Raw genomic sequence first — 24996 nt, forward strand, 5'->3', positions numbered from 1 at the left:
GGGTGCCTGATTAATCTTAAATTCCTAAAGTTTGCTGTGTCAGACTAGACATGGTTTAAGTTTTGATACATATTTTAAAACTGCCCTCCAGCAATGGCAAACCAGTTTACGTATCATCTAACAGGTGGTTATTTCCCTACACCTTCTCTAAACCTACTTTCTCAATTTTGCTCGCACATGTCAGGCTGATAAAAACTGTTCTCACTGTTTTGATATTCATTTCTCTGATCACTAATCTTACAGCTTTTTCTATGTTTGTTAAGCATTTATGTTTCTTCTCATGTTGCATATTTTCTCTGCCCATGTTTTGGCTGTGTGTCTCTTTCTAATTATTTTGCAAAAAGAACTCCTGATAAATTAGTTCAATAGAAACAGGAATGGCTCCAGTTGGCCTCCTGAGTCGTGCTGCTAGAGTTCAAATCCCACTCCACTCTCTCTGTAGGTATGTGGCCTTGTGCAGGCTCCTCTCTGTGTCTCAGTTTCGCCATCTGTAAAGTGGGGATAATGATAGTACCTACTTCATACAGTCATTGAGGTGACTAAAGAGGTAATATATGTAAACTATGCACAGCGCCTGGCAAGTAGTGTGCATCACGTAATATCCTCATCACATCTTTTTTATAATGTGTTGCAGTTTTTCTCAATTCATCATTTATCTTTTAACATCATTTATGATATTTTCTCTGACCACACAAAAGTTTCATGTTTACATGTAGTCAAATCCATCCACCTGTTTCCCATTTTGATTTCTGGGTTGGCAATCTTGCCAAGACCTCCTTTCAAACAAATATCAGCTAGGACTCTTTATCTTGCAAGTGATATTAAAAGCAAACTCAAAATGACTTCATCATAAAGAAAACCAGAGAAGTCCAGGGGTAGGGCTGGCTTCAGGTAAGGTGTGATATAGTGGCTCAAATGATGTTGCCAAGGACTTAGGATCCCCCTCTCTGTCCTGCCTTGCATGGGAGGCTTCATTCTTAGGTGCACCTACCATGCATGGCAGGGCACTTGATGTGCTCATCTTTAACTAGAATTTTTTTAAAAGACAAGTCAACAATTTACAAGTTATTATTAGTCATATATTTGTACTAGTACTGTTTACAATTTAGGTATTGTAAATTGTAACCAATTTTGATGTTGTGCCGATCCTTAATTAGAATCTATGGCCAGGAGGTGGCTGGATGATGGGCTTAAATCCCACTCAAACTAAACCACTATGCTGAGAAGGGAGATTTCTCAAAAGAAATCTGGAATTATGACTCCCACAAGAGAGGGTGGCTGTATGCTGAGCAAAGAATTGCACACGTCACTATCCCAATGCCCTCCAGACTTTCTAGTGGCATTTTTTTTTTTCTTTCTATTTTGCTTCATCTGGGCAGCTAGACATTATTTTGGTGTAAGATGTGATCCAATTTATTATTTTCCAAATGACTAAGTTGTTATAACGCCATTTATGTCTTTTCCCTGCTGATTGGAAATGCCATCTGTATCATAGATGGTGACTATTTCTAGCAGTGTCTCAGTGCACTCTAAGGTGAACTGTGTGAGTGTTCTCCCCTTTCTCACTACATATTTACTTTGCCCCCAAATGTTCTATTTTAGAATAAACGACTAGAGGAAGTGAAAAGAGAAGAAAGAGAATTACTGGAGGCTCAATCAATTCCCCTGAGAAACTATTTAATGACCTACGTGATGCCAACTCTTATTCAGGGCCTGAATGAATGTTGCAACGTCCGACCCGAAGACCCTGTTGATTTTCTGGTAAAATATTTAATTATTTTAAAAAGATCAGTTTGAGGTCGGGTGCGGTGGCTCACACCTGTAATCTCAGCACTTTGGGAGGCCAAGGTCAGGGGATCACTTGTGGTCAGGAGTTAGAGACCACCCTGCCAACATAGTGAACCCCACCCATCTCTACTAAAAATACAACAACAACAACAACAACAACAAAAATTAGCCGGGCATGGTGTGGCACACTGTAGTCCCAGCTACTCAGGAAGCTGAGGCAGGAGAATTGCTTGAACCGGGAGGCTGAGGTTGCAGTGAGCCGAGATCGCACCACTGCACTCCAGCCTGGGCACGACAGTGAGACTCCGTCTCAAAAAAATAAATAAATAAATAAAAGAAAACAAAATCTGCCTGAATCTTTTTTTTTTTTTTTTTTTTTTTGAGACGGAGTTTAGTGCAGTGGCACTATCTCGGCTCACTGCAACCTCTGCCTCCCGGGCTCAAGCGATTCTCCTGCCTCAGCCTCCTGAGTAGCTGCAATTACAATCCTGCACCACCACCCCAGGCTAATTTTTGTATTTTTAGTAGAGACAGGGTTTCACCATGTTGGTCAGGCTGGTCTTGAATCCTGACCTTGTGATCCGCCCACCCAGGCCTCCCAAAGTGCTGGGATTACAGGGGAGAGCCGCCACGCCCAGCCTAATCTGCCTGAATTTTAACAGAAAACCAGTCGAGATAACAAAATTATGTTTCTGGGCCGGGCGCAGTGGCTCAAGCCTGTAATCCCAGCACTTTGGGAGGCCGAGACGGGTGGATCACAAGGTCAGGAGATCGAGACCATCCTGACTAACATGGTGAAACCCCATCTCTACTAAAAAATACAAAAAACTAGCCGGGCGAGGTGACGGGCGCCTGTAGTCCCAGCTACTTGGGAGGCTGAGGCAGGAGAATAGCGTGAACCCGGGAGGCGGAACTTGCAGTGAGCTGAGATCCGACCACTGCACTCCAGCCTGGGCGACAGAGCAAGACTCCGTCTCAAAAAAAAAAAAAAAAAAAAAAAACAAAATTATGTTTCTGGTTATTTGGGAAATAGCTTCTAATACATTCGCCATTTATAATAAGATTTTTTTTTTCCTCATTGGTCAAACCCATGTAAGATTTTTATTATTCATTTGAAAGTAAAAAATGTATGTACTTTTACTTATTTATTTATTTATTTAAGATAGAGTTTCACTCTTGTTGCCCAGGCTGGAATGCAATGGCACCATCTTGGCTCACTGCAACCGCCACCTCCTGGGATCAAGCGATTCTCCTGCCTTAGCCTCCCGAGTAGCTGGGATTACAGGCGCCCACCACCACACCCAGCTAATTTTTTGTATTTTAGTAGAGATGGGGTTTCACCAAGTTGGCCAGGCTGTTTTCGAACTTCTGACCTCAAGTGATCCACCGGCCTCGGCCTCCCAAAGTGCTGGGATTATAGGCATGAGCCCGGCCCTGGATGATTTTTAAATTGTTACTAATACAAATACATGACTAATAATAACTTGCAAATTGCTGACTTGTCTTTTTTTCAATTGTAGGCAGAATATCTCTTCAAGAACAATCCTGAAGCGCAGTGAAACTTTAAAGATCTAGTATTATCTACCTTTACAGAACCACAGATCACTTATTGTACTTTGAAAAACTGCTTTGAAAAATGCTTTTCCAGTTCTTAGAAAATTCTTTTTTTGTAGACAAATATACTATCAACTAGAATCCCTATTAAAAGCTATATGACATGAATGACTACGTCATTAAAACTGTATTTGAAATGTAAATTGATAAAGACATTTGTGCATAGCTCATGAGACAAATACCAATTGAACATTTTATTCGCTTCTGTACACTAATGTTTATAGGTATTTATAGCATGAAGAAAATCAGACTATATATTGTAGACTATATATTATTCTAACATGTAGGCTAATTTACATGACTTGTTATTGCCCCAGTAACAATGTTATTAGAAATGGAAATAAACTGAAGTGGTTTATGCCTGTTGACTCACAGTAAATCAGACAAGATTGGTGTCTGTAAGATTGCCTTTTTTTTTTGATGAAGCAATGGCTAGGGAAAGGTGGCTTTGAGTTCCGGGTCAGGATCCCAGACAATGAATCAGAGAAAACTATAAACCTTTAGGCAGAGAAATTTGCATAACAGGATAATTCCAATCTTTGTGATAAGTAAGAAGTTGCTAAATATTTTCAACACACTTTATAACATAGGCATAAGTTATCAATCCTATGGTCTTTTCCAGTTCTAAAAATCCCGTAAGATTCCTAGAATTACCCTAAATGAGAAACTAGGTTTAACGGCATATGTATTTTATCCCTTTAAATAATGTAACCTAATACAACTGCCTGATTTTTTATTTGTGGTAAAATACATGTAACATAAAATTGACCACTGTCACCATTTTAAAGCATATAATTCAGTGGCACTAAGTTCATTCACAATGATCTGCAGCCACCACTATCTAGTCCAGAACTTTCTCATCACCCCAAATGGAAACCCAGCACCTATTAGGCAGTCATATTCCATTACTCCCTCCCCCGAGTTCCAGGCAACCACGAATCTGCTTTCTGTCTCTATGGATTTACCTATTATAAATAAAACCATACAATGGGTGGTCTTTCATGTCTGGCTTCTTTCACTAAGCAAAATGTTTTCAAGGTTCATCTATGTCATACAATGTATTAGTACTTCATTCCTTTTCATAGCTGAATACTATTCCATTGTATGGATATACCACATTTTGTTTAATTGTTCATTTGTTCGTGGACATTTGGGTTGTTTCCACCTTTTGGCTACTGTGACTATAACTGGCATGAACATTTGTGTGCAAGTTCTTATTTGAACACAGGTTGTCAGTTCTGTTGGCTAGATACCTAGGAGTGGAACTGCTGTCATGTGGTCATTCTATGCTCAACTTATTGAGGAACTGCCACACTGTTTTCCACAGTAGCTGCACCATTTTACATTCCCACCAGCAGTGTATGAGGGATTCCAATATTCTGCATCCTCACTAACACTTGTTATTTTCTGTGTTTTTGTTTATTTTATTTTATTTTTTTTTTGAGACGGAGTCTCGCTTCTGTCACCCAGGCTGGAGTGCAGTGGCCGGATCTCAGCTCACTGCAAGTTCCGCCTCCCGGGTTCCCGCCATTCTCCTGCCTCAGCCTCCCGAGTAGCTGGGACTATAGGCGCCCGCCACCTCGCCCGGCTAGTTTTTTGTATTTTTTAGTAGAGACGGGGTTTCACCGTGTTAGCCAGGATGGTCTCGATCTCCTGACTTCGTGATCCGCCCGTCTCAGCCTCCCAAAGTGCTGGGATTACAGGCGTGAGCCACCACGCCCGGCCTGAAATGTATTTCTTTTTTTTTTTTTTGAGAGGGAGTCTTGCTTTGTCACCCAGGCTAGAGTGCAGTGGCCGGATCTCAGCTCACTGCAAGCTCCGCCTCCCAGGTTCACGCCATTCTCCTGGCTCAGCCTTCCGCGTAGCTGGGACTACAGGCGCCCGCCACCTCACCCGGCTAGTTTTTTGTATGTTTTAGTAGAGACGGCGTTTCACCATGTTAGCCAGGATGGTCTCGATCTCCTGACCTCGTGATCCGCCCGTCTCGGCCTCCCAAAGTGCTGAGATTACAGGCTTGAGCCACCGCGCCCGGCCTCTGAAATGTATTTCTTAAATAAGGCTTGAAAGTCGAAATTACTCCTTGATTCATGGGCTGCAGAATGTTTTGTTAATAACACGAAAACATTAATTTCTTTGTACATCTCCATCAGAGCTCTTGGGTGACTACATGCATTGTCAATGAGCAGCAATATTTTGAAAGGACTCAGTTTTTTTTTTTTTTTTTCTGAGCAGTAGTTCTTAAACAGTGGACTTAAACTAGTCATTAAACCAAGCCATTGCACAGCAGTTCATGCCTGTAGTCCCAGCAAGTCAGGTGGCTGAAGCAGGGGATTGCTTGAGCCCAGGAATTTGAGGCTGTGATGTGCAACGATCACACCTGTGAATCGCTACTGCACTCCAGCCTGGGCAACATACTGACACTCTGTCTTTTAAAAAAAATTTTTCAGTAAACCATGCTGTAAATAGATGTGCTGTCATCCAGACTTCACTGTTCCCTTAAGAGAGCACAGGCAGAGTAGATTTAGCTATACTCTTCAGGGCCCCAAGATTTTGGGAATGGTAAATAGACATAGGCTTCAACTTAAACGTACCAGCTACATTAGTTTCTAACAAGAAAGTCAGTCTGTCTTTTGAAGCTTTGAAGCTGAGCATTGACTGCTCTTTAGGTAGGAGAGTCCTAGCTGGCATCTTTTTCCAATACAAGGCTGTTTTCGCTATGTTGAAAATGTTGTTTAGTGCGGCCACCTTCTTAAATGATTTTAGCTAGATCTTCTGAGTAACTTGCTGCGGCTTGTACATCAGTTTCACCTCGCACTTTTAGGTTATGGAGATGGCTTCTTTTCTTAAACCTCATGAACCAACCTCTGCCAGCTTCAACTTTTCTTCTACAGCTTCTGCACCGCTCTCAGCCTTCATAGAATTAAAAAGAGTTAGGCCCTTGCTCTGGATTAGGCTTTGGCTTAAAGGAACGTTGTAGCCGGTATGATCTTCTGTCCAGACCATTCAGACTTTCTCCATATTAACAAGAAAGCTGTTTCACTTTCTTATCATTTGTGGGTTCACTGGAGCAGCACTTTTAATTTCCTTCAAGAACTTTTCCTTTGCATTCACAACTTGGCTAACTGGCACAAGAGGTCTAGCTTTTGGTCTATCTCAGCTTTCAATATGCCTTCCTCACTACTCTTAATTATTTCTACCTTTTAATTTAAAGTGAGAGACTTGTGACTCTTCATTTGAATAGTTAAAGGCCATTGTAGGGTTATGACTTGGTCTAATTTCAATATTGTTGTGTCTCAGGGAAAAGGTAGGTCCAAGAAGAGGGACAGAGATGGTAAAATGGCTGGTTAGTAGAGCAATCAGAATACACATTTATCAATTAAACTTGCTGTCTTATATGGGAATGGTTTGTGGCGCCCCAGAACAATTACAATAGTGACATAAAAAAATCACTAATGAATAATAGCAATAAACTTAGAAACAGTGCAAGAATTATCAAAATATGACACAAAGATATGAAATGACCACATGCTGCTGGAAAAATGGTGCTGATAGACTTGCTTGATGCAGGGTTGCAAAAACCTTCAATTTGTAGAAAATGGTATCTTGCAAAGTGCAGTAAAGGACAATAAAATGAGGTGTGCCTGTATATTCAAGCCCTTTGCTCACTTTTTATTTGGGTTGTCTTTTTGTTGTTGAATTGTAAGAATTCTTTACATGTTATGGATACAAGACCCTTGTCAAACGTATGATTTGCAAAGATCTCCCCCATTCCATGGGTCTTTTCATTCTGTTGAGAGTGCCTTTTAAGACACAAAAGGTTTTAATTTTGAGGAAGTTTAATTTACCTATTTTTGGTTTTGTTTCACTGCACTATTTTTGGAAACTTTTTTTTTTTTTTTATATAATTTCAACTTTTAGTTTAGATTCAGTGGGTAACATGTGCAGGTTTGTTACATGGGTATATTGTGTGATGCTCAAGTTTGGGACACAAACAACCCCATCACTCAGGTGGTGAGCATAGTACCCAATAGTTAGTTTTTCAACCCTTGTCCCTGCCTTTCCTCCCACCTCTAGTAGTCTACAGGGTCTATTGTTGCCATCTCTATGTCCACGAGTACCCAATGTTAATTAGCATAGGATAATGGTCCCGAGCTGCATCCATGCCGCTGCAAAAGGCATGATTTATTTTTCATGGCTGCACTCTATACTATTTTTGACCCTTATATTTTAATAAAAAATCTCAATAAAAAGAATACATTTTCCACAGTTTGAAATCATTAGTCTTTATAATAGTTACATTTTCATGCCTTCATTTCATGACCTTGCTTCCTGGTTTACTGAAAACTAACACAAAAAACAAATCAAATCAAAAAACAAGCCATCAAAAGAGAGCTTCTTTGTCTTCATGGGGCATGGAACCAGTAAAAGAAAAAAAAGAATAAAAGAGAGCTTCTACATTCTCCCACTACAAACCTCTCTCTGCCTTCCCATCTGCTACAGAGAACTGTGTGTGCTCCCGTCTGAGGTCAGCCCTCCACTTCTGCCCTCGCTCCTGTCCCTCCTCACATAATCAGATTCAACTCTTAAAATTGTCTGCTCTCTCGTAGCTTAATTTTTCTCTTACTTCTGGATCATCATGCCAAGCTTTAAACATGAGGTACTAGCTTCCGTACTTCAAAACAAGACAAAACCAAATTAAAATGCAAAAACCTTCCCACACCTCCACATCCTCCTCCAGCTATGGTCCCAATATAGCAAGGTTACTAGCCAGCTCCATATTTCCAAATCCAATTGGTAATTCTCAGGCCTCATCTTACTGGGTGTCTCTGAACATCTGACACATTTTATCATTTCCTCCTTGAAACACTTTCTTCCCTCCATCTGAATGTCTCATAGGCATACTAAACTTTAACATGGCCAACGCTGATTCCTGATCCCCGTCCTCCCTCCCCTCTACCTGCCGCTCCCCCATCTTCCCACCTCAGTTATTGGCAACTCCATCCTTCCAGTTGCTCAGGCCCAAAACCTTGGAGTCATTCTCGATTCTTTTCCTTTTCTTTCTCTCTCTTTTTTCTTTTTTTTTTTTTTTAGATGGAGTGGCTCAATCTTGGCTCACTGCAACCTCTGTCTCCTGGGTTCAAGTGATTCTCCTGCCTCAGTCTCCTGAGTAGCTGGGATTATAGGTGCCTGCCACCACACCTGGCTAATTTTTGTATTTTTAGTAGAGACGGGGTTTCGCCATGTTGGCCAGGCTGGTCTCGAACTCCCGACCTCAGGTGATCCACCTGCCTCGGCCTTCCAAAGTCCTGGGATTACAGGCATGAGCCACTGTGCCCAGCTCTTTTCTCTTACCCCCCATCCAATACATCAATGTATTATATTGGCTCAACTTTCAAAACGTATCTGGAGTCTCTGTGCTTCTCATCCTTCCAACACTACCATCCATTAATCCATTAACCCATGATTCCATTAATCTATGAATGGGTTAATGCATGTATGAGGACAGGGCCCACATCACCCAAACATCTCTTAAGGGTCCCACCTCTTCATACTGCCACATTGGGGATTAAATTTAAATATGAGTTTTGGAGGGGACAAATATTCAAATCATAGCAAGCTGGTATCATTTACAATAAAACAGGTAGGGGTAACCTAAGGAACATGTGTAAGACCTCTACAGAAAATTACAAAACATTACTGATAGTAATTAAACATGAAATAAATGGAGAAATGAAGGGACAGACCATATTAATACTTTATAAAACCCAATATTGTTAATACTTCAATTCTTCCCCAAAAATGATTTATAGAATCAATGTAACTCCAATGAGAATCCCAGTATCTTTCTCTCCTTCCTTCCTTTCTTTTCCTTCCTTCCTTCCTTCCTTCCTTCCTTCCTTCCTTCCTTCCTTCCTTCCTTCCTTCCCTCCCTCCCTCCCTCCCTCCCTCCCTCCCTCTCTCCCTCCCTCCATCTTTCTTTCCATCTTTGCTTGCTTCCTTCTACCTTTGTTTTTTGGGGGGATGAAAATCAGTAATCTGGGCCGGGTGTGGTGGCTCATGCCTGTAATCCCAGCACTTCAGGAGGCCGAGACAGGCGGATCACCTGAGGTGGGGAGTTCAAGACCTGCCTGACCAACATGGAGAAACCCCATCTCTGCTAAAAACACAAAATTAGCTGGGTGTGGTGGTGCATGCCTGTAATCCCAGCTACTCGGGAGGCTGAGGCAGGAGAATTGCTCGAACCCGGGAGGTGGAGATTGCAGTGAGCCGAGATCACGCCATTGCACTCCAGCCTGGAGCAACAAGAGTAAAATTCTGTCTCAAAAAAAAAAAAAAAAAAAAAAAAAAGAAAAGAAAAGAAAAGAAAAAGAAGAAAAGAAAATCAGTAATTTGGTTCTAAAATGTATATGGCAATGCAAAGGACCTAGAATAATCAAAACAATTTTGAAGAACAAACCTAGAGAACTAAACTCTCCAGATATCAAGACTTATTACAAAGCTACAGTGATTAGAACAGACACATACATCAACGGAGCAGAATCAGGAACCCAGAAATGGACCCACACATTTATAGTCACTTGACTTACAGCAAAGGTGCCATGGCAATTCGATAGGAAAGTATGATCTTTTAAATAAATGGTACATGGCCATCAACTAGAGATCCACATATTAAAAACAAAGCCAAGCCTTGTTCTCTATCTCATACTGCACACAAAATTATTTTGAAGTGGAGCATAGAATTAAATGTGAAAGTCAAAATAATAAAGTGGCTGGATGTGGTGGCTCATTCCTGTGATTCCAGCACTTTGGGAGGGCAAGGCAGAACTGCTGGAGGGCGAGGTAGGAGAATTGCCTGAGGCCAGGGATTCCTGACCAGCCTGGGTGACGTAGCTGGGCCCTCATCTGCACTAAAAATGAAATAAAATAAAAATTAGCTAGGTGTGGTGGCATGCACCTGTAGTCCCAGCGACCTGGGAGGCTGGGGCAGGAGGATCAGTTGAGCCTGGAAGAGGGAGGCTACAATGAGCTATAATCACAGCACTGCACTCTAGCCTGGGTGACAGAATGTAAGACTTTGTCTCAAAAAATAGATATATAAAATAAAAGGGGATATGAATTTAATGAAAGGACTGCTCAAGAGTATAGTACTCATGGGATAAAAATGCTTATATTATTATTTTAATTTTAGTAATTAATAAGTCTGGTCTTTAATTTTTTGAAAAGTATTGGCCCAGTGGATCATCAGAGTTCATTACCGGGATAAAAATCTCTGTGTCACACAGTATCTCCTATGACTACTCTTAAATGACAATAAAACACAATTCATGTAGTTCCCTCTGTATGAAGAGTTTCTGCTCTCAAAAACATTTTCATGTATTTTTTGTTTGTTTGTTTGAATGCACTGGGGGCCTCTGGGAACCAGTTTTGAAATTCTTTCCACTATTTATGACATTGTTCTGTGGAAAATGCAATCCGAATGACACAGTAGTTCCCCCGTAACTGGGGTTTCTCTTTCCTGTTTTGGTTACCTGTGGTCAACTGTGGTCTGAAAATAGTAAATGAAAAATGTTAGAAATAAACAACTCATAAGTTTAAAATTCCCTACCACTCTGAGTAGTGTCATAAAATCTTGCGCCTTCTTGCTCAGGTGGACATGAATCATCCCTTTGTCTGGTGTTTCCACACTGTATACACACACTGTATATACTGCCCGCCAGTTAGTCACTTAGAGCAGCCCTCTCCATGATCAGATCAACTGTCCAATAGTACAGTGTTTGTGTTCAAGTCACTCTTATTTTACTTAATAATGGCCTCAAAGTACAAGAGTAGTCATGCTGGTATATTGTTCTAATTGTCGTATTTTATTATTGTTGCTGTTTACCTCTCACTGTGCCTAATTTATAAATTAAACTTTATCATAGGTATATATGTGTAGGAAAAAACATAGTAAATACAGGGTTCGGCACTACCCTGTTTCAGGCATGTGCTGGGACTCTTTGAAGGTATCCCCTGGGGGTAGAGAGAGACTACTATACTTAAAATTCCAGTAGAACACATCTTCCCCCTTCTCTGCAGCCAGAAGAAAACAGGCACTAGGTGATGGGGCAATAGTCATGGAGACCAGCAGCAGCTGGAGGGAGGTGTGGGCAGGACTCAGGACAAGCAAGGCAAGGGTAACAGTAGACTGTACCAATATACTATTAATTGGTCTTATCTTACTCTTCACTTTCCTTGGCTAGAGTTTTATTCTTAACTGGGTCCTAAATAGGATCTGTGAGCATCTAGCTCGTTACTCATTCATGAAATTTGAGTTGGAGTAGTCGCTGGGTGTATATAAGGTCCTTCCAGAGCCGAAACATGATTCCAAGCCATGATTCTTGTTTTTAGAGTTTATAATGTTTCCAGCTCAAATTTCTCCTCTTAGCTCCGGAAGCATATTTTCAACTGCCTCATAGACATTTCTGAATGTCCCACAGGCAGTTCAAAATCAACACATAGTTACTACTCTCTCAATCTCATCCACTTACCTAGTTATACTCCTCTATTTCCTATTTCATTTATCAGTAGCTCCAATCATTGTCACCCGCCCCCATCCAGAACCTCTGAAATCACTTTGGTCTTCTTCCTCTCCATCACTTCTCACATCCAGAATTAGCTATGCCTTCTAAATCTTTCTCAAATTGCTCCCTTCTTCTCTTCCTTATTTCAAACTTCATTTCTCATCTGAATGATCGCAAGAGCTACCTCACCCATCTTCCAGCTTCAAAACCTCTCCTAGTTCAAATTCATTCCTTACACTTTCTGTCATCTTTCCAAAAATATCAATGTAACCTCACTCCTGTTTTAAAACTTTCAATGGCTCCTCCATTCACAAAAAGAAAAATTTTAAATCTCTCAGAATTAACTTCAGGTCTCAGCTCAAAAGTCAGTTCCTCTGAAATCCTTCTCTATCTGAAGTTGGCCTCCACCACAACTCTAATGCCTGGTTTATTAATGCCTCTTATCACAATCTATAATTCCCTTGTCTATTTATGGAGTCATTATATGCTCTCCCATCTCCCCCTACTCCCTTTATTATGAGACATGGTCTCATTCTGTCACCCAGGCTGGAGCGCAGTGGCATGATCTTGGCTCACTACAGCCTTGACTTCCCAGGCTCAGATGATTCTCCCACCTCAGCCTTCGGAATAGAGGACTACAGGTGTGCACCACTATGCCCCTTATCTTCTGCCTCTCACTTTCCAGCTTTATTTTCACCACTCCTCACTAAATATTTTGTGGTTTAGTCACTTCAAAAGTCTCCCTTTCTCCAAATAAATTATTTGCACTTTTAAATTATTATTATTATTATTTTTAGATGGAGGTTCGGTCTTGTTGCCCAGGGTGGAGGGCAATGGTACAATTTCGGTCCACTGCAACCTCCACCTCCTGGGTTCAAGTGATTCTCCTGCCTCAGCTTTCAAGTAGCTGGGATTACAGGCACCTGCCACTATGCCCAGCTAATTTTTTTGTATTTTTAGTAGAGATGGGGTTTCACCATGTTTGTCAGGCTGGTCTCCAACTCCTGACCTTGAGTGATCTTCCCGCCTCGGCCTCCCAAAGTGCTGGGATTACAGGTGTGAGCCGCCGCGCCCGGCCTCATTTTATTTTTAAAAATTGTTCTCTTTACCTGAGATGCCCTTCTATTCCTTCTGTCCACTTACCAAACCCTAACATATCAGGACATGTCTGAAGTGACCTCTCTTACATGAAGTCTACCTTGACTCCATCCTCAACCCTCGATATTGTTCCTTTTAAATGTCTTAGGCAAGTAGTGTGGTATCTAGCACATTCTAGGTACTATTCATCAGCTGGCTATCTAGCGGCCTCATTCTATGGAAGGCTGAAACAAAAATAGTTTGAAGCAATTATAGACCAAAAGCATGGATGTTTAGCGTCCCTCTCTTCACTGCCTTCTGAGATGCCTGGCAGAGGACAACATAAGCTGAAAAAGTCCCATTCTTTTATTCATAAAGTACATCATTAGTGCATTTTTTTTTTTTTTTTTTTGGACAAGGTCTTGCTCTGTTGCCAAGCTAGAGTGCAGTGGCATGATCAGGGATCACTGCAGTCTCGACTTCCTTGCCTCAGGTGATCCTCCCAACATCAGCCTCCCAAGTAACCGGGACTACAGGTGTGTGCCACCAAGCCCAGTTAATTTTTTTGATTTTTTTTTTTTTTTTTTTTTTTTTTAGTAGAGACAAGGTCTTGCCATGTTGCCCAGGGTGGTCTAGAACTCCCGAGTTCAAGGAATCCTCTGCCTCCCAAAGAGCTGGGATTACAGGTGTGGATGAGCCACTGTGCCAGGCCCCAGGGCATATCTTTATAAGCAGCTTTTAAGTCCACAGCCTTAATACATTATTGAATTTTCTGGATCTCAGATTTTCAGTCTTTTAGGGACAACTATGCTGCTGGGTCCCCAGCCAAAGCCACCTTGATGACAAAAGGAAAAGAGACTAAGTGGAAGAAATGAGAATCAAACATAAGTCTGTTTCCAGATAAGTACTATTTAATGGAAATGAAGGCCACATATATAACTTAAAATTTCCTAGTGATCACATTTAAAAAAACAGGTAAAATTAATTTTAATAGTATATATATATATTTTTTGAGACAGGGTCTCATTGTGTCACGCAGGCTGGAGTGCAGCAGAGAGATGACGACTCACGGCAGCCTCCACCTCCCACTCCAGCAATCCTCCTACCTGAGCCTTCGGAGTAACTGGGACCACAGGCACGTACTACCATGCCCAGCTAACTTTTTTTTAACTTTTTGTAGAGACAGGAGTTTCCCTATATTGCCCAGGCTGGTCTCCAACTCCTGCTCAAGCGATCCTCCCACCTCAGCCTCCTAAAGTGCTGGATCACAGGTGTGAGGCACCGTGCCCGGCTTACATTTTCTTTACTGCAATATATCCAAAATATTTCAATGTGCAATCAATACAAAAAGTGATCAGAGAGGTATTTCACATTCCTCGAACTGACACCCGTGCGTATTTTGCACTTCCAGTGCCTCCTAAACGAACTAGCCTCATTTCAAGTGCTCAGTGGCCCTAAGTGGCCAAGGGGCTACCCTAATGCACAGGGCAGGTTTAAGGACAGGTCCTGTGCTTTTCCCACTGGGAGTCACTAGTCCTACTAGACATTCTGTGAAAAAGGGGAAAGCCTTTGTGAAACTTCCTGACGACTCACAAATGCGTATTACATTTAAGAGTTTAAAACTTTGGTTAATGCAGCGTCCTGTATTTGATTCTTTCCCTCCTCCTCTCCACTAACCCCCTATGTGACACCGTAGAACTTATAATTCGTTATAATTCGCAGATGGAGGGCATATGAGAGAGGAGGCTCTGCCTCAAACACTTTCTCACACTTTTGCCGAGAGGTCGCGACAAGGTAGACTTCCAGGTCCCACCCGAGATAGATGACGGGCTGGAAACACAGTCAAGGGAAAATTATGACCAAGACAGCCTTTGCTAAAATGCCAGCGGTGACTGCCATTGATGTTCCTATAAAACAGGTCAGCTCTGTCAGGAAGTTCCAGTGCATCATTTGTTCAAAAGTAAAATCAGCCCGTGTTCCTGTATTCGGGGACTGTCCTCACAGTCCTAACCTACACATTTATTAGCTCAACAAATATTTCAGAGCCTGGGTCAGGCATCACGTGTTAAAACAGACGGAAAGCTCCATCTGGGTCCACTGGGTGGGACGCAGTCTGGGAGGGAAACGGAGTACTGGGGACATGTTTTCGTCGGCTGTGGGATAAGACCTCGCGCCGTGTCACACGCGGCCGGCACCGTTGCCCGGTAAAGTACTTGTTACTTTGCAGTCGAGTACGAAGCGGCTGACTAACCGGTTCCAACCCAAGGCAGCGACTCCTGCGAGTCGTTCTAAGCGCCGCGCTGTGGGGTACACACGGTGCACGCGTGGGTGCCTCAGCCCCCTGGCAGCGCCTTCAGGGACGCCGCTCCAGGAAAGAGCAGCCGCCGCGACCTCAGGCGGCGGGAAAGGTGGGACCTCACAATGCGCCGGAAGCGGTGCCTCGTGGGCTTGGGATCTCTCCGGGTTCTTCCTTGCGCCGTCCACGCCGCACTGCCCACGAGAGCGTCCCCGCCCAAGGCACAACTCACCTCCCGGAGCCTCCCTGACCGTTCCCTTCCACCATCTGACACCCACAACTAAGCAGGAGAAGACCGGCGTGGTAATTGCCGCGCCGCCGGCGGCGGTAAGAACTCCGCTTCCCGTGAGGCTTCGCGGCGAGCGGCGCTGGTGCGCAGGCGCGCGCACGGCGTGCGTGGTGGCGTCAGCAGTTCTAGAACGTTGCTGTGGTAGCGCTCGGGCGCCATGTTAGGACGAAGGGGAAGGAGGAGAAGCGCTTAAAGCGGCGGGAGCGGTGCGGGAGAGGGGTTGGACCCAGGGCTGAGGCAGGCCCCCCCCTCCCTCCCGCCTCAGTGGATCATGCCCAGGGCGGCAGCGGCGGCGGTTGCGGGGGGGAAGTGACTGGGCGGTGCCGGCGCAGGAGACGATGCCGTTGTAAGTAATTTGTATTCTGTTTTCTTTCGCTCGCCGGCTGGGCCTTGGGGGGCGTCCGGGAAGGGGAAAGGGTAGGCGGAGAGGGTGGCACGCGAGCCCGACCCTCCCCCCGGTAGGAGGCAGGCAGGACTGGGGACCTTCCTGTTTCCTCGCCCGCTCGCCGCCGCACTTCTCCCGTGTGCTGGGTTCCCGCGTCCCCCGACCCTTCCTGGCTGGGTCACCTGCCGTCGGGCCGGGGGCCTTCCCCTTCCGGAAGAGCTGGAGGAACCTCTAACTAGCCCGGCCACTCCAGCTTCTCCGCCCCGTCCACAAAGAAAACCAAAACAACCCCAAAACAAAACATTGCCTGGCGGCGGGGAACCGAGACCCTGCTCCACGCGGGATCAGCACTTGGGGTTCGGGCTCGCTCTCGGCGCCCCTCGGGCCCATTCGATGTTGCTTTTCTGTTCCTGGTCTGCCTCAGCTTGCTCACTCTGTTCCATTTCCAGATGCCTGTGTTGTGCGCCAGAGTTAGCTCCTTTCCACTGACCTTGTCTGAATGTAGGAGCACGAGTTAAAAGCCCAGCTTTGAGTGTTGAGTCCCCCTGCCTCCACCTCCGCCCCAGTCCTCCCTAGCGTTCACGGTCGGTCGGAGAAGGGGGCACTTCCCAGGGTGCCCTCCTCCGAAACGACTTATGTATTGCTTTCCCTGTTTTGTTTTGAGGGGGTAACCGGGTTTCATTCTGCTTCCTTTCTCTGTCTCTGGTGATACTTTTTATTTTTTCCCCCTCCTGGTTGTAAGGCTTAAAGCTAGTCTCTTTATGCTTTCTAATCCCACTACGCGTTTTTCTTTTTTTAGAGGATTTTTAAAAAGTTTTTTTCCTCCCCTCCCCCTTTCTGATAATGAGATATAATTTGGCAGCTCATTGCTAGTAGATTACGGATTTTTTTTTTCTGCAAATATACAGCATTGTAGAGGCCTAAGTAGTGAGACCGCATTTTTCCATTTTTGAAGATTGAAGCGTAAGAGTGCCTCTTTGAGACCAGGGACCGAGTTTTCTTCATCTTAGCCTCAAAACGCAACATGTAATTGACACTCAAAGTTTTGGTTAAATTCAGGATAAAGATTTTTGTGGTTTCTAGACATCGAATGTAGTAACTCAGGTCTATTTTTTTTTTAAGTAAGGATAATTTCTTTTGCATATAATCACCGATTGTAGTTTTACGATTATATGTGTGTGTGTCGATGTGTTTCTTTACAGGTGAGACTTTAACTTTGACACAGACCCTCATGACTTCTATCGAAATTTATGTATTTTAAAATAATTTTTCAAGGCTCCCACCCACCCCCTTATGTTATTAGGAAGTTTATCACATTACTTCTGTGATGAAAACGTTTGTTAGACTTAATTAACTATACATGTCTAAAATCTTGGAATCTGCATGGTTTCTGTTTATCGATTTTTTCCCTTTCATGGAATGATAAGAGACCCTAGGAGAACTGAGTCTAAGCAAGATTTTTGTGGTGTTTCTCAGTTCAGTAGGAAATAAATGTTTGCAGTGATGTCATGTGATGACGGCGTTATGAACAGTTAACATTTTGCTGTCTTTGAAAAGGGACTTCTTTTTCTTATAATCATACCAACATTAAAAATGATAGATGTACACCTTAAAAGGCTTCAATGAAGACATAACATTAAGTAATTTTGTGTCTTATTTCTAGGAATTAAAAGTACTTTTATACCTACTTTCCCCCAACGTTCTTTGAAGAGGGAAAGTATACATTTCTGTGAAAGACCTTAGGTATTTCAAATTCTTCGTGAGTTCGTTGAAGTGTGTAAAATGGAAGACGGGGCCAGGCGCGGTGGCTCACGCCTGTAATCCCAGCACTTTGGGAGGCCCAGGCAGGTAAATCGCTTGAGACCAGGAGTTTGAGATCAGCCTGGGCAGCATAGCGAAACTTAATCTCTACAAAAAACACATAAATTAGCTGGGCGTGGTGGCTCATGCCTGTAATCCCAGTTACTTGGGAGGTTAAGGTGGGAGGATTGCTTGAGCCCCAGGAGACCGAGGCTGCAGTGAGCCTTGATCATGCCACTTCGTTCCAGCCTGGGCGACAAAGCGAGACTCAAAAACTAAGTATACCATAATTACTATAGTGAACAGTAGAGAGCCCAAAGAATTAAAGAAATATAGGGCTTCTTCCTCATGAATTTGCTTGGTTTTTCATGTACTGCTGTCACACTGTCATAAATTTTGTTTTTTTGATGTGTTGGATTGTGATTTCCCCGCTATGTTGTGTTTGACTTTCATTTTTGGTACACCTGTCCTAATGTTAAATTTGGATGGGTGAGTGGCATTGGGGAATGGACCCTAGGTGAGTTGTCAGAATGAATTTAAATCAAAATTATCGAATTTTAGGATGTTACAGAACATTTTGATCAAGTGTCCATATTTTGTCTAAATTTCATATGTAGCTACAAACATACTTTTGAAAAGATTATAGTCTGATTTAAGAGCTATGGTGGTAAAGCTTCTGAAAGTTTTGATAGTCTTTGGATCCATTAAACAGAGTTTCTCACCTAGTCATTATTGACATTTATGCCAGATTCATTCCTTGCAGGTGCCTATCCTGTGTATTGTAGTTTGTTTAACAACATCCTTGGCCTTCCACCTACTGGATTCCAGGAGCTCCACCCCTCCATTTCCCCAGTAATGACAACCAAAAATGTCTCCATGTATTGCCAGATGTGCCCTGGGGTGCAAAATCTGGTTGAGAACTATGGCATTAACAAAAAGTGTGATGCCCTTATGGAAATTAGATGTATTTCTGCCCTACTCTGTGTTGGTCAGATATTTTTGGCATCAGCTCAGTTCTGAATATCAGACGGATGATAAAAAGGTGTAAAGTAAGAGTAACCAGTATCAGTAACATTTATGCTTCACGCATAGAATGTTGTCGAAGTTACCAAAAAGAGTTACTGCAAGACTTAGGTGAGACAATAGCTTTCCTCTCAAATATTTGCGGGTGCTGCACAAAAAAGAGGGAATTGGAGTACTTTTACATCGCCATAACAAGCAGAACCAGTACCTGCTGGTAGATGTTCTGTACTTCCCAGAGCGTGATCTGTGGATGCTTGGGGAGGGGGACCACTGAGATCTTAAAGAGGGTCCATAATATTAAAACAGTTTTCATGTTACTGAGATGTTTTGTCTTTCAACATTTGTACTTATAGTGCAAAAGCAGTGGTGGGAAATGCTGTATCCATCATAGGAACAATCAAGGCAGAGATCCGGTATTGTATATAGTCATTTCCTTCCTTCCTTCCTCTCTCCCTCCCTCCTTCCGTTCTTGCTGTCGTCCGTTCGTTCGTTCATTCGTTCGTTCGTTCTTGACAGTCTCACTCTGTCGATAGGCTGAAATGCAATGGCCCAATCTCGGCTTACTGCAACCTCCACCTTCCGGGTTCAAGCGATTCTCTTGCCTCAGCTTTCCGAGTAGCTGGGACTACAGGTGTACGCCAGCCACCACGCCCAGCTAATTTTTGTATTTTTAGTAGAGACGAGGTTTCACCATGTTGGCCAGGATGGTCTCTATCTCCTGACCTCGTGATCTGCCCACCTTAGCCTCCCAAAGTGCTGGGATTACAGGCGCGAGCCACCGCACCCGGCCGTCATTTTATTTCTTAAAGACTGCACACTCCTAGTTTAAAAAAGCTTTTGATGAAACAGTAAAAGGAGGTTAATTTTATCAAATCTTGACACTTTATCTTTTTAATGTACTGTGACCATGGAAAGTACTTGTGAAGCTGTGTACTGGGGAGTAAAATGGTGGTTTTGAGGAGCACTTGTATGTTGATTTGTGAGCTAAGCTGGTGTTTTCATGGAGCTCCGTTTTTATCTGAAAGAACAAGTGATGAACTGTGGATATTCATATTTGAGTATTTAGGAGACTTACATGAGAATAAAGCAAGTCTGTCACTTCAAGGTAAACGACTGTATTCCTGGCCAGTGAAAAATTTGAGCTTTCAAGCAAAATATAGAATTTTAGAAAGCTTGCTTTTCTGACATGAGCTTGACAGTTTTTCCCAATACTTAAAAGATGTTTCTGCTGACATTGGTGGATTAATGCATATAGTTTCAATGCTGTATAATGTGTGCTTAAAAAAATAACGTTTTTTAATATTTGGTAGACCTGTATAATTCAGTGAACCCAAGTTTTCCAAATGACCATTTGTGATGTAATAAAATCGTGTATGCATTCAAGGGTACAGAGTGCAAGGTAAATCAGATTTTAATGCAACAGAGTACCGAGAGTTTATTAATAGGGTTTTAACTTTCGTATTGTAACTAATCTTTGCAAAACTACCACTTGGGGAGTTCTGGTGTAGTATCAAAGAAGACTACCCATAATTAATTGAAAAGACTAAATACTGCTCTTTTCCAATTACAGTGTTGCTCCCAGCACTATGGGAGGCCAAGGTGGGAGGATTGTTTGAGCCTATAAGTTCAAGATCAGCCTGGGTGACATAGCCATCTCCACAAAACAAAAACAGTTATAATGTTGGTTTGATGCCAAGTTTTCTTCATATGCTTCAACTAGAACAATTTGTTGCAACAGATTGAATGCAGAAGCAGCTATGAGAATCCAGCCATCTTTGATTTAGCCAGAATTAAAGAGATTTACAGAAATGCAAAAGCATGCCATTCTTACTAAATTTTTTGTTTTGGAAAACAGTTTTTTAAAGCACGTTAACATGTAATGAGTTTCTTGCTATTTAAATGAATAAATACTTTACAAGTTTTTCAGTTATAATTTCCAATGCAGTGGATATTGGTAAGCATAATACATGTAAGTAAGAGCTCTTTGCAGTGCTCAGTACATTTTAAGAGTTGTAAAGGGGTCCTGAGACCAAAATGTTTGAAAACTTGAGAAATCCTGATTGAGAACAGCTGCCCCAAGATGAAGTAGACTTTTCAGTGGTGGTGTGAGCTGCTCATTCAGCACCTCTGGTGTTTTTTTTGTTTTTTTTGAGATGGAGTCTTGCTCTGTTGCCCAGGCTGGAGTGTTAGTGGTGCTAGCTCAGCTCACTGCAACCCCCACATCCCAGGTTCAAGCGATTCTCCTGCCTCAGCCTACCGAGTAGTTGGGATTAGGCCTGTGCCACCACGTCCGGCTAATTTTTGTATTTTTAGTAGAGACAGGGTTTCGCCGTATTGGCCAGGCTGGTCTCGAACTCCTGACCTCTGGTGATCTGCCTGCCTTGGCCTCCCAAAGTGCTGGGATTACAGGCCCACCACACCCGGTCTCTGGCGGTTTTCTGAACACTGTCTGGGGATGGACCTGCACCCCACTCCACCCCAACCCACTGTGATTTAAATAAAATTTTTTTGTTGTTGTCAGTGAAAAACAATGTATTAGATAACCTTTAGGAAAGATAACAGAACTGTGAGATTTTGATTCTCAGATTTTAAAATTTGGAGTTTTTATAGTGAATTGCTGCTCAGTAAATGTTGACTATGGTTTTGAGATGTGGTGTTTTACCTGAAACATATTTTCAGTCCATATTTTTTGGTAGAGAACTTGGAAGGGTATGGGAGTTGAGTAAATTTATGAGCCTGCTCAGTTCCTATCCCTGATTGTTTTCCTCACTTTCTTAAGGCAGAAGCCAGTTCTGGCTTGATAACGACTTTAAAAATGTTTTGACTCATCAGAACATTCTATTCCTGGTTAACTAAGTCAACTTTAGGTTAGCATTACAATTAAATTTCATCTTTAGTTTTATCTAGGCAAGTTTATAAAGCTAGCTTCTTTCAGGTAAAAAGAGACCATTTGACTTCTCAGCTAGTTCTAATTTTGGGAGGGTATGTGTATCTGTTTTATTCTGTATGTTCAGGGTTCTAATTACTTAGCAGCTTTCAAATAATTGGACAATGCCAGTTTATGATTTACAAAGCAGCAACATTATAGGAGGTAATTGGTTCCCTTAAAAGTTGGTTAAAGTTGAGGCTCAAAAGAATACTTGACAGAGGTCATAAAGGTACTAAATTGTAGATTGGGGCTTAAATCAGCTCTGGATTCCATGTTCCATTCTCATTCCAGTACACTATACCATTTCCTGTGGACACTGTAGGGAACCATGTGTGGTTAGCTCAGTTGGAGTCTTTATTTTTGAGACAGGGTGTCACTGCTACCCAGGCTGGAATGCAGTTGTGTGATCATGGCTCACTGCAGGTTTGACCTCCCAGGCTCAAGGGATCCTCCCACCTCAGCCTCCTGAGTATCTGGGACTACAGGCATGCACCACCACACGTGGCTAATTTTTGTATTTTTTATTGTGAGAGTGTTTTGCCACGTTGCCTAGGCTGGTCTCAAACTCCTGGGCTCAAACAATCCCGCTTTGGCCTCCCAAAATGCTGAGATTACAGGCATGAGCCACCACGCCTGGCCAGTTGGAATCTCTATATAGTTTCAAGTAGAAATAATTTTCAAGCTCAAGTTTTTTGTGTGTATAACATTTAAATCTCAAAGTATTTATATAGTGAAAAATACATACAAAAGTATATAAACCAAAGTAACATATAGTATATACTTGTAGTATACGCAGAATGTAACATACTATAGAACCTGAGATCTTGTGCATCGCTTAATGATTGGATATATTCTGAAAAAATGTGTTAGGTGATTTTACTGTGGGAACAGTGTACTTACACAAACCTAAATGGTATAGCCTACTATGCACCTCGGCTGTGTGATACAGCCTGTTGCTCCTAAGCTGTAAACCTGTACAGCGTGTTACTGTACTGAATACTGTAAGTAGTTGTAATACATTAGGAAGCATTTGTGTATCTAAATGTATGTAAACACAAAAGGAATAGTAAAAATACGGTCTTATACTGTTACGGGACCATTGTTATATATGTGGTCTGTCCTTGACTGAAAAATGCTGTTATGTGGCACACGACTATACTTTTAGTGACTTTATTTGTGTATATATTCTTATTTAAAGCCATGCACAGATTTGCCACTTACAGACCCCACTTTGTGGCCAGTACCTTTTGTGGGAGTTGCTTTTTTTTTTTTTTTTTTTTTTAAATCTTTGGATTGTATGTAGGCCTGCTGAACTGTATAGCAATCTCATTTGTGGAAACTTAAGGATTTGGGAAGAAAAAATAGAGGCATTCTGTTAGATTTCTTTCTTCCTCTTTTGTTACATAATTATTTTTCAAATTTGTATTCCCTCTGTATTTTGTCCAGAAATTGGCTTCTTGCATTTTATGGCAGTTTTTATAACTTTTGGGTTGATCAAGTATAGTGTTTCTGTCATTTTGATCCTTAGAAACATTTAAATTGCATTTCCTGAAATTAGTAGTATGAATCTGTAGCACTATGACTTACTATGATTTTGACTATTTTCTGATACATTTTCGCACTCTTTCATACTTCTTCAGGTCCTGTTTCATACTTTATTAAATTTACATTTCTTTCATTTTCAAGTTGTACTTGGCAAGTTGATGTAGGAGTGCACAATTCAACTTTTTTTTTTTTTTTAATTTTGTCCTAGCCATATGAGAGAGAGGGACATACACACACAAATACATGCACTTGTGCGCAAAGGGGCAGTTGGAAGTACCCTTATGAAGTGAGGAAAAATAACTTGGCTATTGTAGTAATTGAACAGCAAGTACCCTTTCTGTGCATAAGCAACCTTGAATTTTCAGTTTGGCCTTGGGCTTTATCATACATGCTTTATTCTCCTTGAGCGTAAACAATTATGTCATCTTTGAGCCTCTGCTACTGCTTTACTAACTATTGACTGGATTGCCCACCTGCAGTACATTTTTAAGAACATAGTGGGGTCTAAATATTTTTATTACCACTTACACAGAACACCTTATGGTGGGCCATTTAACCAGCCTTTTAATTTCTTAGCATATACGTTATTTTGGCAATATTCTTGCCTCTAAACTACTATCATCATATGCTGCATACCTTGTTAAAAAGGAGATTGTATTATTTTGGCTCAGAATTAATATTTAATGCACATTGAGATACTTAGAGAGATCCCTGTGTCTTTTCTGTTCATGTCCTTCGAATGAGCACATTAAGGTGGAGACCTTTCAGCAGCACCTGGTACTGTGGGGAATTGTGCCTTCTGTCAGTTACTGCAGTCTCTCCCATGGCTTCCAAAGAACAAGATTAGCAAGTTTGGCTTTCAGTTTTAACTCCATCATGCACATCATCAAGCATTTTCTGTTAAGTAGTAGCTATGAATTGGGACAGTTGACTCTGTTAATATCATGGGCCACAACTTGTTCCAAATGCCTACTATCAGTAGTGCCTGATGAGCTTTGTATACATTGAGACACAGGTGGGCTGTGGTGGCTCATGCCTGTAATCCCAGCATTTTGGGAGGTCAAAGTGGGAGGATTGCTTGAGCCCAGGCGTTTGAGACCAGCCTGGGCAACGTGGTGAGACTCCGACTCTGTTAAAAAAAATTAAATTGAGATGCAAAGTACTTAAACATTAACTATTTGAGGAAAACACCAATGGAAATACGATATTCTGTCCTTTTGTGTGTTAGTAGTCATCTGTCTAGATTGCGCTTCTCCCTTCCAATCATTTACTGTGTACACCTTAACCTTCTGGCATAGTCATGTTTTTATCTTTGTTTCTTTAATTTTTTTTTTCCAAGCTTCTACTTTGGACTTGTTTAAGGATCTGAATCCCAGACTAAATTTGAGATTGTCATTGAAAACAGAGACTACCTTAAGCATCTTTGTATATCTGATTTTATTTAGCATTGTCTTTTATGCATATTTAGGAATTCGGTACATTTCAACCTAATAAATACTGTACTTTCTGACAAAAGGTAGATGAGAAAAAAGTGCTTTTAGGAAAATTGAGTTGATGTTTAATAACCTTGGTTGGCCTAGCAGCTTCCTGGAGCAATAAATAAAGCAATATTTGCTTTGGATTTACTATTTCTAGCCACAGAGTATTGCACTAAAAAGCTATTTAAAAAATCTTGGTTTGTTTCACAAA

The 24996-nt window shown here is 42.0% G+C and overlaps 2 protein-coding genes across 11 annotated transcripts in view; both read left to right on the forward strand.

The window, feature by feature from the left end:
• AK7 (adenylate kinase 7) overlaps positions 1–4394 on the forward strand; it is a 99201-nt gene extending 94807 nt beyond the window's left edge. For all 3 annotated transcript variants that reach the window (XM_005562168.5, XM_045396941.3, XM_065549340.2), the window contains 2 exons: positions 1603–1761; positions 3309–4394. In XM_005562168.5, coding sequence (XP_005562225.1) covers positions 1603–1761; positions 3309–3347 — 198 coding nt within the window. In that variant the 3' untranslated portion in view covers positions 3348–4394. The remainder of the gene's footprint in view (positions 1–1602; positions 1762–3308) is intronic.
• An 11366-nt stretch (positions 4395–15760) lies between these two features.
• PAPOLA (poly(A) polymerase alpha) overlaps positions 15761–24996 on the forward strand; it is a 65792-nt gene continuing 56556 nt past the window's right edge. For all 8 annotated transcript variants that reach the window (XM_005562169.4, XM_005562172.4, XM_005562173.4 and 5 more), the window contains exon 1: positions 15761–15971. In XM_005562169.4, the coding sequence (XP_005562226.1) occupies positions 15964–15971 (8 nt within the window). In that variant the 5' untranslated portion in view covers positions 15761–15963. The remainder of the gene's footprint in view (positions 15972–24996) is intronic.

The sequence above is a fragment of the Macaca fascicularis genome, chromosome 7 (assembly GCF_037993035.2).
Source record: "Macaca fascicularis isolate 582-1 chromosome 7, T2T-MFA8v1.1".
NCBI classification, from domain to species: Eukaryota; Metazoa; Chordata; class Mammalia; order Primates; family Cercopithecidae; genus Macaca; species Macaca fascicularis.